The following is a 15,027-nucleotide window of genomic DNA, read 5'->3' on the forward strand; positions in this document are numbered from 1 at the left end:
CAGGACTGGAGTAGGTGGTGGTGGGAGGGTGCATGGGACAGGTTTTACACCGGGGGCAGTTACAAGGGTAGGAGCCAGAGGGTAGGGAAGGTGGTTTGGGGATTTCATAGGGATGAACTAAGAGGTTACGAAGGTTAGGTGGACGGCGGAAAGACACTCTTGGTGGAGTGGGGAGGATTTCATGAAGGATGGATCTCATTTCAGGGCAGGATTTGAGGAAGTCGTATCCCTGCTGGAGAGCCACATTTAGAATCTGATCCAGTCCCAGAAAGTATCCTTTCACAAGTGGGGCACTTTTGTGGTTCTTCTGTGGGAGGTTCTGGGTTTGAAAGGATGAGGAAATGGGCTCTGGTTATTTGCTTCTGTACCAGGTCGGGAGGGTAATTGCGGGATGCGAAAGCTGTTGTCAGGTTGTTGGTGTAATGCTTCAGGGATTCCGGACTGGAGCAGATTCGTTTGCCACGAAGACCTAGGCTGTAGGGAAGGGACCGTTTGATGTGGAATGGGTGGCAGCTGTCGTAATGGAGGTACTGTTGCTTGTTGGTGGGTTTGATGTGGACGGACGTGTGAAGCTGGCCATTGGACAGGTGGAGGTCAACATCAAGGAAAGTGGCATGGGATTTGGAGTAGGACCAGGTGAATCTGATGGAACCAAAGGAGTTGAGGTTGGAGAGGAAATTCTGGAGTTCTTCTTCACTGTGAGTCCAGATCATGAAGATGTCATCAATAAATCTGTACCAAACTTTGGGTTGGCAGGCCTGGGTAACCAAGAAGGCTTCCTCTAAGCGACCCATGAATAGGTTGGCATACGAAGTGGCCATCCTGGTACCCATGGCTGTTCCCTTTAATTGTTGGTATGTCTGGCCTTCAAAAGTGAAGAAGTTGTGGGTCAGGATGAAGCTGGCTAAGGTAATGAGGAAAGAGGTTTTAGGTAGGGTGGCAGGTGATCGGCGTGAAAGGAAGTGCTCCATCGCAGCGAGGCCCTGGACGTGCGGGATATTTGTGTATAAGGAAGTGGCATCAATGGTTACAAGGATGGTTTCTGGGGGTAACGGATTGGATAAGGATTCCAGGCGTTCGAGAAAGTGGTTGGTGTCTTTGATGAAGGATGGGAGAATGGACGTAATGGGTTGAAGGTGTTGATCTACGTAGGCAGAGATACGTTCTGTGGGGGCTTGGTAACCAGTTACAATGGGGCAGCCGGGATGATTGAGTTTTTGAATTTTAGGAAGAAGGTTTTGATTATTCAAGCAGCAATTATTAATCAGTTTCCATTATATATTATATTTTTATGCCCACCCCCCTATTCAGTGCCAATATTCAGTAGATGTCGATATAGATGAAAATACCTGTCGGACTGTGCCAATATTCAGTAGTTGTCGATATAGATGAAAATACCTGTTAATATTCCTGAACTAATAAACGTTCATGACTTTTGATTTTGAGATGTGTTAACTACAGAATATGTATTTTAATTTTACAATGTATGCTGATCTATGTAATGTTAAGATAAAAAGGGTATATGCATTGACCAAAAAATCACAGTAACAAATATATTTCCTGGAATGGCAAGATATGTCACTACAACACTGCCTTCAAATTAGAATGTCTCTATGCCAATGAATGTCTCATTTTCAACTATAGCCTGCAGAAGCTAGGGATTTTGGAAAGCAGAATACTCAGAAAAATACTGGGGACAGTTTGGACTGAAGACATACGGAAACTGTGAAACAACACAGAAGTCTAGCAAGATGTGGAAAGGATTTTGAATACTATGAGGAGAAGGAGGTAGCTGATGTTTCTGGGAAACCTATACAACAGGAATGAAAATGGATTAGTAAAACAGATATTCAACCCTCTGTTGACAAAAAAGAAGAATAATATGGTTAAGGAAATCTGCCAAGATTTAGAATAGTTGAACATCACAGCATTTCCACATTTGGGAGCAAAGTACAAAATTTTGTAGATTAGGAGCTGAATGATCATGGTTGCTGATCACTTTTGCTTCCAGATAATTGTCCATGCCCTATAGGAACACTGTCCTTGGTTCACAGGTGTTCCTCTTTTCAGAGACTGTTTATGCATATTGCAAGTACTCGTACATCATATGTCATGAACACAGTACTGATTAGAAACAATTTGTTGACTGGCTAAAAGCTATCAGGTGAAATGGTGGCACTACTATAGAGGAAACTAGCTACGATTAGTGTGTCATGTGGCACTGAGTGCCAACAGATACTCTTCTGCCTGCTGTGTACTTAAGTCATGGCTCACCCACCAGCAGGCAGCACTTCACTCAGCCCCAGGCCAAGAGCCGGCTACAATCTACAGTCCATCCATTGTAGCTTCCTGCCAAATCTACACCACACCACAACAGTGACATTCATCTCTCTGCAACAGGGATGATAGTCCACCACAGACTAGTCTTGCTACAGTGGACTTTGACTATGTACTTATGCTATTGTGATCATCATGACCAGTGTCCCTAAAGGCCTTGATTCTGTTATTCACATCAGATCAAGGATGATAATCTCAGTTTGTAGCAGTTCTGCCTGCTTTATTTATTTCTTCGTTTGTTGTCCTCGATGTCGACATACTGTGTTGCTACACTGGCTGAAAAAAATGGGGTTTGTAAATTGGGCACTGACTACTGTAAATAATGTAAACAACAGATGCACAGTTGCATTTCATAGTCTTTTACTTTCACTTTTCACAACCCTCCAATAATTCACAGTTATACATATATGGCCAGTGCATTACTGTTCTAGCTTCCCATAAGCCTCATTAATTGTTAACAGGTGAACATCCACATACTGCTACAATTGTTTCCTGTTGAACATCTATTGTTGCTATTGTGGTCTTCAGTCCTGGGACTGGTTTGACGCAGCTCTCCATGCTACTCTATCCTGCGCAAGCTTCTTCATCTCCCAGTACTTACTGCAACCTACATCCTTCTGAATCTGCTTAGAGTATTCATCTCTTGGTCTCCCTCTACGATTTTTACCCTCCACACTGCCCTCCAATACTAAATTGGTGATCCCTTGATGCCTCAGAACATGTCCTACCAACCGATCCCTTCTTCTAGTCAAGTTGTGCCAGAAATTTCTCTTCTCCCCAATTCTATTCAATACCTCCTCATTAGTTATGTGATCTACCTATCTAATCGTCAGCATTCTTCAGTAGCACCACATTTCAAAAGCTTCTATTCTCTTCTTGTCCAAACTATTTAATGCCCATGTTTCACTTCCATACATGGCTGCACTCCACACGAATACTTTTAGAAACGATTTCCTGCCACTTAAATCTATACTCAATGTTAAGAAATTTCTCTACTTCAGACACGCTTTCCTCACCATTGTCAGTCTACATTTTATATCCTCTCTACTTCGCCCATCATCAGTTATTTTGTTCCCCAAATATCAAAACTCCTTTACTACTTTAAGTGTCTCATTTCCTAATCTAATACCCTCAGCGTCACCCGACTTAATTCGACTACATTCCATTATACTCATTTTGCTTTTGTTGATGTTTATCTTATATCCTCCTTTCAAGACACTGTCCATTGCATTCAACTGCTCTTCCAGGTCCTTTGCTGTCTCTGACAGAATTACAATATCATTGATGAACCTCAAAGTTTTTATTTCTTCTCCATGGATTTTAATTCCTACTCCAAATTTTTCTTTTGTTTCCTTTACTGCTTGCTCAATATACAGATTGAATAACATCAGGGAGAGGCTACAACTCTGTCTCACTCCCTTCCCAACCATTGCTTCCCTTTCATGCCCCTCAACCCTTATAACTGCCATCTGGTTTCTGTACAAATTGTAAATAGCCCTTCGCTCCCTGTACTTTACCCCTGCCACCTTTAGAATTTGAAAGAGAGTATTCCAGTCAACATTGTCAAAAGCTTTCTCTAAGTCTACAAATGCTAATCATTCCTCTAAGATAAGTCGTAGAGTCAGTGTAACATTTCTACGGAAACCAAACTGATCTTCCCCGATGTCAGCTTCTACCAGTTTTTCCATTCGTCTGTAAAGAATTCGCATTAGTATTTTGCAGCTGTGACTTATTAAACTGATAATTTGGTAATTTTCACATCTGTCAACACCTGCTTTCTTTGGGATTGGAATTACTATATTCTTCTTGAAGTCTGAGGGTGCTTCGCCTCTCTCCTACATGTTGCTCACCAGATGGTAGAGTTTTGTCAGGACTGGCTCTCCCAAGGCCGTCAGTAGTTCTAATGGAATGTTGTCCACTCCCGGGGCCTTGTTTTGACTCAGGTCTTTCAGTGCTCTGTCAAACTCTTCACACAGTATCGTACCTCACATTTCATCTTCATCTACATCCTCTTCCATTTCCATAATATTGTCCTCAAGTACATTGCCCTTGTATAGACCCTCTATATACTCCTTCCACCTTTCTGCTTTCCCTTCTTTGCTTAGAACTGGGTTTCCATCCGAGCTCTTGATATTCATACAAGTGGCTCTCTTTTCTCCAAAGGTCTCTTTAATTTTCCTGTAGGCAGTATCTATCTTAGCCCTAGTGAGATAAGCTTCTACATCCTTACATTTGTCCTCTATCCATCCCTGCTTAGCCATTTTGCACTTCCTTTTGATCTCATTTTTGAGACGTTTGTATTCCTTTTTGCCTTCTTCATTTACTGCATTTTTATATTTTCTCCTTTCATCAATTAAATTCAATATTTCTTCTGTTACACAAGGATTTCTACTAGCCCTCGTCTTTTTACCTACTTGATCCTCTGCTGCCTTCACTACTTCATCCCTCAGAGCTACCCATTCTTCTTCTACTGTATTTCCTTCCCCCATTCCTGTCAATTGTTCCCTTGTGCTCTCCCTGAAACTCTGTACAACCTCTTGTTTAATCAGTTTATCCAGGTTCCATTTCCTTAAATTCCCACCTTTTTGCAGGTTCTTCAGTTTTAATCTGCAATTCATAACCAATAGATTGTGGTCAGAGTCCACATCTGCCCCTGGAAATGTCTTACAATTTAAAACCTGGTTCCTAAATCTCTGTCTTTCCATTATATAATCTATCTGATACCTTCTAGTATCTCCAGGATTCTTCCATGTATACAACCTTCTTTCATGATTCTTGAACCAAGTGTTAGCTATGATTAAGTTATGCTCTGTGCAAAATTCTTCCAGGCGGCTTCCTCTTTCATTTCTTACCCCCAATCCATATTCACCTATTATGTTTCCTTCTCTCCCTTTCCCTACTCTCGAATTCCAGTCACACATGATTATTAAATTTTCGTCTCCCCTCACTACCTGAATAATTTATTTTATCTCATTATACATTTCATCAATCTCTTCATCATCTGCAGAGCTAGTTGGCATATAAACTTGTACAACTGCAGTAGGTGTGGGCTTCGTGTCTATCTTCGCCACAATAATGCGTTCACTATGCTGTTTGTAGTAGCTTACCCGCACTCCTATTTTTTTATTCATTATTAAACCTACTCCTGCATTACCCCTTTTTGATTTTGTATTTATAACCCTGTATTCGCCTGACCAAAAGTCTTGTTCCTCCTGCCAGTGAACTTCACTAATTCCCACTATATCTAAATTTAACCTATCCATTTCCCTTTATAAATTTTCTAACCTACGTAACAGATTAAGGGATCTGACATTCCACGCTCCGATCCGTAGAACACCAGTTTTCTACATCTACAAGTAGTAAAAACCTAGTCAAAAAGTTCACAGTTCTTGAAGAATAGAAAGGTACATATGGAACAGACACTGTTACTGCTTTAACACACGGCCCATTGGTGTAACACTTATTTCTCTGTTAAGTTGATACAGTGTTGTTGTTTTAACAAATACAGGTTCCTCTTGTGAAACTCAGCCGTGGACTGACTGACTCGTGACCAAGAACTGGGCCCTTATATATCATCACAATAATAAGCACTGAAACTACAAATTGTTTCAAGTTAAATATACAGAAATTACAATTAAAACTTAACTCATTAAATTAAATGAATACATCAAAAAATTGCATCCTTTTAACAGTTTCCCATACTGCAAGAGTTAGGCTGAATTATTTGTTTAAATCATGAAATTAACATATATAGTTAAGCAAACAATACTTTTGACAAAACTGTTAATTACTTTGGAATTAATTAAGGGCTGGCTTTGCTAACATGTTTTTGAAGAGAGCCAAACAGATTACTACTATTTCGCCTTCCAAATGTTTACAATTATTACAGAATTTATATTTGTTTATATGTCAACAATAGAATTTACATTATGAAATAATTACTGATTTCACCCTATAATAAAAGATACTAACTAGGGATAGTTAAAATAAGTAAGAAAATCAATTACATACATAAAACTAAGCACAAAATTAGATCTGGTGTTATATTCTTTAAAACTGAGGGCCAATAGTTCTCTTATACAAAATGCAGATTATATTCATGTATGTCAATGGTAATCAGTTAAAATTGAAAAAATGAATTTTAAGGAGACAGATGGCAAAACAAGAGGGGAAGTAAAAACATTCCAGCTTGCTTCATCACAAGTTGTTATTCTGTTTTATGTGGAACTTGACTTTGTTCTCATGCTATATTAAAAACGTTCTTAAAGGCTACCTGGGAATCATTATTCAGTCATGAATCATGTGCATGCAGTTAAAATAGAGGATACAAAAGATGGCAACAATGGTTAATGTTCCCTGGCTCCAGTGCCAACTCCATGTTCGTGCTGCAGTCACATCTGGTACATGGCTGGTGGCCCCCTCCAGCTATGCCTGATGCTTGTGCAATCGTGGCCAGCCCTTTAATCGAGGGTGGGCAGAGGCCCAGCTACGAGATGGTGATGAGGGTACAAGCAACATTTCTCAGTGTACAGCACTGTGTCTGGCGTTACAGCACTCAGACTAGGCTCCAGCTGCATCCTGCTGAATCTGTACTGACTGACTGATCCTGATGCTGCCCCACCCACTTTGAGAAGATAAAGCCATGGTCAGCCATCCTTGCAGGTGCAGCACAACACCTGGCACCTACTTCTTTTGGGTTACATGTGGCTACATGCTGTTTTTCTCAGCTCCCTTGGTGCCTCATTATGTTTTCTTGCCCTTCTTGGGGCGTACAGCTTTTCTCATTTGTTGCAGCGTAAATCTTTTTCATTTGTTGCATTTCATTCCTGCATTCTCATGATTCTACACAAGTCATCTTTTCCATTTCTTCAGGGCACTGGTAGTAGTTTTTGCCATCTCAAGCCCCAGTGTCAGTTTACATCTCAAAATGTTTTCCACATTCCCTCGAATAGTTTTCTCTGCCGGTCTGTTCCATTAGTGTGCTTCTACACACACTGTACTTTGTGCCTTCTGAACATCCTTCACACATTTTCCTGTAACATTTTTCTGTTTTCACATTTCTGGGCCTTTTGACTGTTATTCTTGGTGCCTGTGGTGCTTCTGGCACCCATTCCTCTTTCTGCCCTTTGGGCATGTCCTTCTCCCTTACCCACTATTTTCACACATTTTTATTTTCCAGTGATAACTGTACCACTCTCCCAGTGCTGCTGGTTCTCCATTTCTATTGCAGCATAGTGCCAGAGGCCACAATGGTCAAGCCCTCTCTGCCAGTGCCACTGGCACCTCATTGACATCATGTTCACCAGTGGTACGGTCACTCTTCCGGTGGTCACATTGGTCAAGCTCTGTCTCCCAGTGCCGCCAGTACCCGCTGATGCCACACTGGCCCCTCAGTGTCTTCACTTCACAGACTGCTTTGTGGTTTTCCTCACCTGTTTCCAGCAGTGTACATATGCCTCACCGATTAGCTCCATCAGTCATGGGGTTTGCTTTTGTGGGTCACTGACTGGTCATCTCTGATCCTGTGATCCCTCCTTCTGGACCAATCCAGCAGCTAGCTACATCAGTCTGCACTTTCGGCGCCACAGTTCTCTTGCCTACCCCCCCCCCCCCCCTCCCCCTCCCTCAAAAAAAGCTTTCTTCAAATCCTGATGTGGACCACCCAACGTATCTGCAGATACTGCTTCCCAGCTTCAAGTCCTGAATTTTAGGGTACAGCATCAGAGAGAGCCACCAAAAGTTCCCCTCAACCTTGGATGCCCTCTGCACCAATTGAGGACATCAGCTGGCACTATGATCTTCTTTGGTTGGCCCACCACCCGCAGCTGAGGTACACCTATCAGAATCTTTTTCCTAGTATCAAGAAGGCTCCATAATCTTTTCTTTGAGGACAAAGAGAAGTCAAGTATCTCACTGTCGTTGACCACTTCAGCTTCCAGATCAACGTCTGCACCCTGCAGGAAGCCTGCTCTTACTCAGCAGGCGGTCCTCCTTCAAGAGACTGTTTACACTCCTCACTTGCACAGTGTATGTTATGGACATGGTACTGATTGCAAACTATATTTTGACAGGCTAAATGCTAGCAGGTGCCATCAGAGGCACCATCATCATTCAGAGGTGGCAACCCCAGCAGCAATGGCAGCACTGCTATCAAGGGAACTAGCCTTTATCTGTGGGTCATTGGACATCAAGCACCCATGGATATTCCTCTGCCTGATGTGTACATCAGTTATGGCTCAACCTTCAGCAGAGAGCACTTTCCTATGCTATGGCTCAAAAGCTGGCCATAACCAGTGGTCCATCCATTGGAGCTTCCTGCCAAGCATACGTTGCATCACATCAACGACTATGCCAGTTGTTGTCCTGTTTTCTGTGGAACTTGGCAGTGTTGTGATGCTGTAATAAAACTGTTCTTAAAGGATACCTAGGCATCATCACTTAATCATCAATCATGTGCATGTAATTATGACAAACAAAGGAAGCATGTCAGAAAATGCTTGAAGTGAAATGAAATGAAATGTCATGTGGCTAGGCCCTCCTGTCAGGTAGACCGGTCGCCTGGTGCAAGTCTTTTGACTTGACACCAATTTGGTGACTTGCACGTCAGTGGGGATGAAATGATGATGATGAAGACAACACAACACTCAGTACGTGAACGGGGAAAATCTCCGACCCAGCCAGGAATCACACCCTGGCCCCTTAGCATAGCATTCCCTCGTGCTGACCACTCAGCTATTGGGGAGGACAATGCTTGAAGTAATGCTGAAGACAGGGTAAACACCAGACAAAGGAAAATAAAAGGAAATACTGTTGTAGCATGATATTAATTGCTCAAATCATTGATAAAAGCAACAACAACTACAATAACAAATAATGAACAAGCAATTTGAAACAAGACTCTAAAATTATTATTCAGAATGAATAATAAATTTATGAAGTGTGAATAGCTTTTGACACAACTAAGCATCAGATTTTGAGTTTACCCCTTTTTTACATTAAGTACCATGACAGAAAGCAGATATTATTGAAATTCCTGTGGTTTTCCCCTTTTATCCGTCACATATTTACTTTCCAAAAATTGATTTTGGTGAGTTGCATGGGTACTTTTACAAGCTACTGTTACATGGAAACAACATATTGTAGCTGAAGATTTAGAAACCAGAAACCACATCACACTTACTGTTGTTACATGCTTAGCTAGTACAGTTGCCACTCCATGGTCTGTGATAATAGCCAGGTTCTCCTTGTCCAGTGCTATCCTGGCCAAGACAGCACATACACCAGCCAAAACATTTGTATCATTAGAAGTACGAAGTAAACGTATTGCAATCAACATGCTTCCAGGGATGCTTTTCACCATTTCTCCTGCATCCTGTGCACAGGGAGAGGAAACAACAATTATCAGCTCATCTTGTTTGAATGTAATAATTTCTATAATTTTATTCAGGGCTATTATTTTCTCAGCAGCCATGGTACATATTTCAGAATAAAATTCAGTCAGCACTTGCACAAACCGGAAATTTGTTTTGCTTTACTGGTTTCTATAGATTTATCTGTCATCTTCAGAAGCTTAATATAGATTTCAGTATCTCCTTCACAGAAGCATAGGGCCTTGACAATGTTGGAAAAAGTACATATTGTATGTAATACTTAACAATCTGTGTTTATAATTATCACACAATATTTACATATTTTGACAAGTCATGGTATAATGCTTCTGTGAAGAAGATATTGAAATGGCATTGCGGTTCTCTGAAGAACATAATGAAATCTGCTAAACCAATATTAATCTTCTGAAGGTGACAGATTAATCTGTTCAAACCAGTAAAGCAAAATACAAGGCTACTACACACAATTCATTTGTTTTCAAAGTTCTATATTTTCCAAAGTATTACATATACAAATACGATTGTTGCATGAAGAGACCTGTAAACTCATGAAATTTGCATTTTGCATTCTACACATGTTCTATAAGTCACCCTCTGGTCACACAACATGTGTCCAAACAGGTAGTCAAGTTTTTTTCCATACCTTATGCAGCAACATCCCTTCAATGGTCATCACAGCAGCATCGATACATTATTTGTTCTTGGAAGTGGGGGTATGTACACATGGTCCTTAATGTACCACAAAGGAAAAAGTCTCGCAACATTATGACAGGCAACCTGTGGTGGGGGCAAGGAAACAGGGCCATATAATCTTCACTGCTACACCCAATCCAGTGATGTGGAAGTTCATCATTTAGGTAGTGACAAATGTAGATGTTCCAATGAGGAAGTGGCCCATTTTATTGGAACATGAAATTCTCAGAATCAGCAGGCAACTGTGGAAACAATCAAAAGTGCAATATATCAAGGTAAGAGGTACCTGTCACAGTCTTTCCACAGAAGAAAAATGGCACATACAGCTTTGTCTGCAACACTGAACAGAAAAACATTAACCTTTGGCTAATCTCATTTGTGTGCTCCACTTTTATGAGGCTTTTCTGTGCCCCACGCTTTCATATTGTGGTGATTAACATATCCAGATAAATGGAAGGTTGCTTTGTTGTTGAATATCAGCTTGGAGGTAAAATGTTCATCCTCAAGTGCTTTCTGAATTGTGATGCAAAACTGAAGCACCAGCCATAATCTTCCAGTTTTAATTGTTGCATCATCTGCAGACAGTATAGTCTGAAATGCAACTGCTGTCTCACAATCTTCCACACAGATTGCTGTGGTATTCCTAGTTAATGGCTTGTGTGGACCAGTAATTTTTTTGGACTGCGTATGAAATTTTCACTCACTTTCTCCACAGTTGCATCTGGCAGACTTGGTTGACAGGTAATTTTCTGTTTAGAGAAAGAACTAGTGTCCCTATATTGTCAATATCAATGCGCAGTGTTCTGATTACATGGCAGTTTTCTTCCATAATTCCTTCTGAATGCATGCTGCATGATTGTAACAGCTAAACATCTTGCATATTCCAACATATAAACACTCTGTTCTTGCTTTATCACCAATTTCCCAATACACTGCACTCATAACACCAACTAGTGAGCACAATGCGAATTCAGTGAGTTTACAGTTCTTTTCATGCATCAATTACATTTCCACCGTAATACTTCATACAATATATAAAGTTGTAAATGAATGAATAATTTACAGTAGCCCTGTAAATTTCCTGATAGTACAATTGACAACTGAATTTTATTCTGAAAATGATTAATTGTGAATATTAATGAATGCCATGTACATTAAGACACCTAACAAACATGTCACAATAGCAAATTAGTTCCTTAAATGCTAAAAAACATAAAAAGCAGCAGAAACAGAAATATTTCCAAATCTTTTACTAAATATATCTTCATTGTTTAATACTGCCAACAGTATCAATGGATTCCTTCTTAACATAGAGCACACAATAAGTCAGAAAAGAATTATAGAACAGCTCCTAAATAGACATTCCAGGCAATCAAAGCAAATACACAGTTCGAACTGAATTATAAAAATCATTATACCTTAGAAGACAATGCCACTGAGGATTCTGAGGGCATATTTAGTATGACACTTTGAACTTTGTTATCTAAGTATTGAATTAATTACAGAATGTCCTCCTTACTTTGTTGGTCCTTATCAAAATTACATGAAACAAAGAATCATCATTAAAATGTGTAGGTGTACCTTAAATTCAGAATGGGATATAGGTAATTATGGTGTTCCTCGGTATCCACATGGTGAGCTTCTGATTTAATGTTAATATCATACAACATTAAATTATCAGGAAAAGATAATATTAGATTATGATATGATTATTACTATTCGAAGTTTCATGGTTGTTAGAAAAGAAAGCAAATAATGTAGAAGTTATGACATTATGTACATAAAGACTAGCAAACCACTGTCTTAAGTCACAAATATTTACATAAATTGCATTGTTTAATGCTAATACAAAGTGTAAATCTTGTTGTTTTTTTTTCTAGTTGCTGATTATTAACCTGAACTTATCTTGGCAGAAAATTCCTCATCAAGGCATATTTATTATCAGATTAAATTTTGACATTTCTTTAGACATACTGGTTTTCTTATAATAAAGACTAACTCCTGGGGACTGTAAATTCTGTTCTTGGTTTTCATCTGTCTCATGATGTATTATATTATAAAAGCCATTGCACTCCTGGAGATAGATAACTTCTAAGGTTTTGTTGCAAAAAATTTATGATTTACAAGCAGCGTTCAATGCAACACATTTTTTTTCCTTGGACAACTTCATTTGAAAAAAATGGAGAATTTGTTATGGGACATCATGGAGTATTTCCACCTCAGCCCATATAGTTTGATGAAGTTCCAATACATGGCAGCACTATAAAAAGCTTTCAAAATGGCATCTGTATCAGAGGTGCAGTCCAAGGAGAGAGCTGTCATTGAATTTCTTTTGGTGATAAACCAGAGCACTGCAGATATTCATAAATGCTTGCGCAATGTCTATGGAGACAAGCAGTGAACAAAGGCACAGTGAGTCATTGGGTGAGATGTCTTTCATCATCATAACAAGGTCTCGCAAACCTGTCAGATCACCCTCTTGCCAGCTGACCATACACAGCTGCGACTCCTGCAGGTTGTAACGTGCAGACATTCTCATTCAAGGTGACTGACAGATCACAATCACACACCTTGCTGCACAACAGAACGTCTCTTTTGGTATTGCTGAGGCACCTGTCCACCAGTTGTAGCCTCAAACATGTGTCCCTGCTGGGTTCCTCACTGCCCAACAGAAGATCCTAATGAACAATGATAGACCATCTGTGTGGAACTGTTTGTGATCATGACAATTTTTTGTTGAGCATTGTCACAGGCAATGAGACACGGGTACATCACTTTGAACTGGAAACAAAACGGCAATCCATAGACTGGCACCACACTACCTCTCCTTCATAGAAAAAGTTCAAAGCTGCACTCTCAACCAGTAAAGTGAGGTGATGGTCTTCTAGGACTCTGACAGGGTTATTCTGTTTTTTATCCTCACTCACAGTGCAATAATCAACCCAGAAGTGTATTGTACTACTTTCAGGAAATTGAAGAAACAACTTCAGCATGTTTGTCACCACAAAAAGTCAAATGAACTTCTTCTCCAAGACACTGAAGGCCTCACACAAATCTGCCCACCCCAGAGGAGCTCATACAACTTCCCTGGACTGTTCTTCATCATTCATTCTACAGCCCAGATCTCTCACCTTCTGACTTCCACCTATTTGGTTTAGTGAAAGATGCACACTACAGTAAACAATATGTGGATGATAGAGAGGTTATTGATGCAGCCAGACAGTGGTTCTGATGATGACCAGCAGAGCAGTAGCATGCGGGCATACAGCCCCTTCCAGTAAGGTGGTGTAAAGCCATTGCATTGAATGAAGATTATGTCAAAATGTAGGGTTTTGCAGCTGGAGGAGTGAGGAATAAAATAGTGTATTGGGAACCTGAATAAAACCAATGTGCTTTCAGAAAAAAAATGTATGGCATTACTTATTGGCCACCCCTCATAATCATCGCATCCCCTATATGTACTCCTCTTGCTATATGGTTTAGTGAGTATTCATCAGGAATCTTGAAACTCTACCTAATTTTTTAATAAGCCACAGGGAAAATCATACATTAGACGAAATACCTCTACATCTACACACAAACTCTGCAAAACACTGTGATTTGCATGGCAGTGTGTACCTCCAATTGTACACCATGCTATCATGTTATGGTTTATTCCCATTCCACACAGGGAGCTCAGGAAGATTGCTTCTCTGAGTCATGTAACCGGTCTTTGCAGTTCCCACTGGAGCAACATGAAGAGGGTAGAAGGATATTTTAGATTCTTCACCCAACACTGGTTCTCAAAATTTTGTAAGCAGTCTTTATGAGAATAATTGGTCTCTATATTCAACCATGAACGATGGACCTAGCCGCTGGTGGGGAGGCTTGTGTGCTTCATTGATACAGATAGCCATACCGAAGGTGCAACCACGATGTAGGGGTATCTGTTAAAAGGCCAGACAAATGTGTAGTTCCTGAAGAGGGGCGGCAGCCTTTTCAGTAGTTGCAGGGGCAACAGTCTGGATGATTGACTGATCTGGCCTTGTAACACTAACCAAAATGGCCTTGCTGTGCTGGTACTATGAACGGCTGAAAGCAAGGGGAAACTACAGCCGTAATTTTTCCCGAGGGCATGCAGCTTTACTGTACGGTTGAATGATGATGGCGTCCTCTTGGCTAAAATATTCCGGAGGTAAAATAGTCCCCCATTTGGATCTCCAGGCAGGGACTACTCAGGACGACGTCATTAGAAAAGTAGCATTCTATGGATTGGAGTGTGGAATGTCAGATCCCTTAATTGGGCAAGTAGGTTAGCAAATTTAAAAAAGGAAATGGATAGGTTAAAGTTAGGTATCGTGGAAATTAGTGAAGTTCGATGGCAGGAGGAACACGACTTCTGGTCAGGAGAATACAGGGTTATAAATAGAAAATCAAATAGGGGTAATGCATGTGTAGGTTTAATAATGAATAAAAAAATAGGAATGCACGTAAGCTACTAGAAACAGCATGGTGAACGCATTATAGTGGCCAAGATAGATACAAAGCCCATGCCTACCACAGTGGTACAAGTTTATATGCCAACTAGCTCCACAGATGACAAAGAGATTGATGAAATGTATGATGAAAT

At 40.4% G+C, this 15,027-nt stretch overlaps 1 protein-coding gene across 1 annotated transcript in view; it reads right to left on the reverse strand.

Annotated features, from left to right (window-relative positions):
• Window positions 1–9,358: 9,358 nt before the first annotated feature.
• LOC126484854 (armadillo repeat-containing protein gudu-like) overlaps window positions 9,359–15,027 on the reverse strand; it is a 51,646-nt gene continuing 45,977 nt past the window's right edge. The window contains exon 10 of the mRNA XM_050108450.1: window positions 9,359–9,709. Within this exon, the coding sequence (XP_049964407.1) occupies window positions 9,359–9,709 (351 nt within the window). The remainder of the gene's footprint in view (window positions 9,710–15,027) is intronic.

The sequence above is a fragment of the Schistocerca serialis genome, chromosome 6, assembly GCF_023864345.2.
Source record: "Schistocerca serialis cubense isolate TAMUIC-IGC-003099 chromosome 6, iqSchSeri2.2, whole genome shotgun sequence".
Classification (NCBI taxonomy): domain Eukaryota; kingdom Metazoa; phylum Arthropoda; class Insecta; order Orthoptera; family Acrididae; genus Schistocerca; species Schistocerca serialis.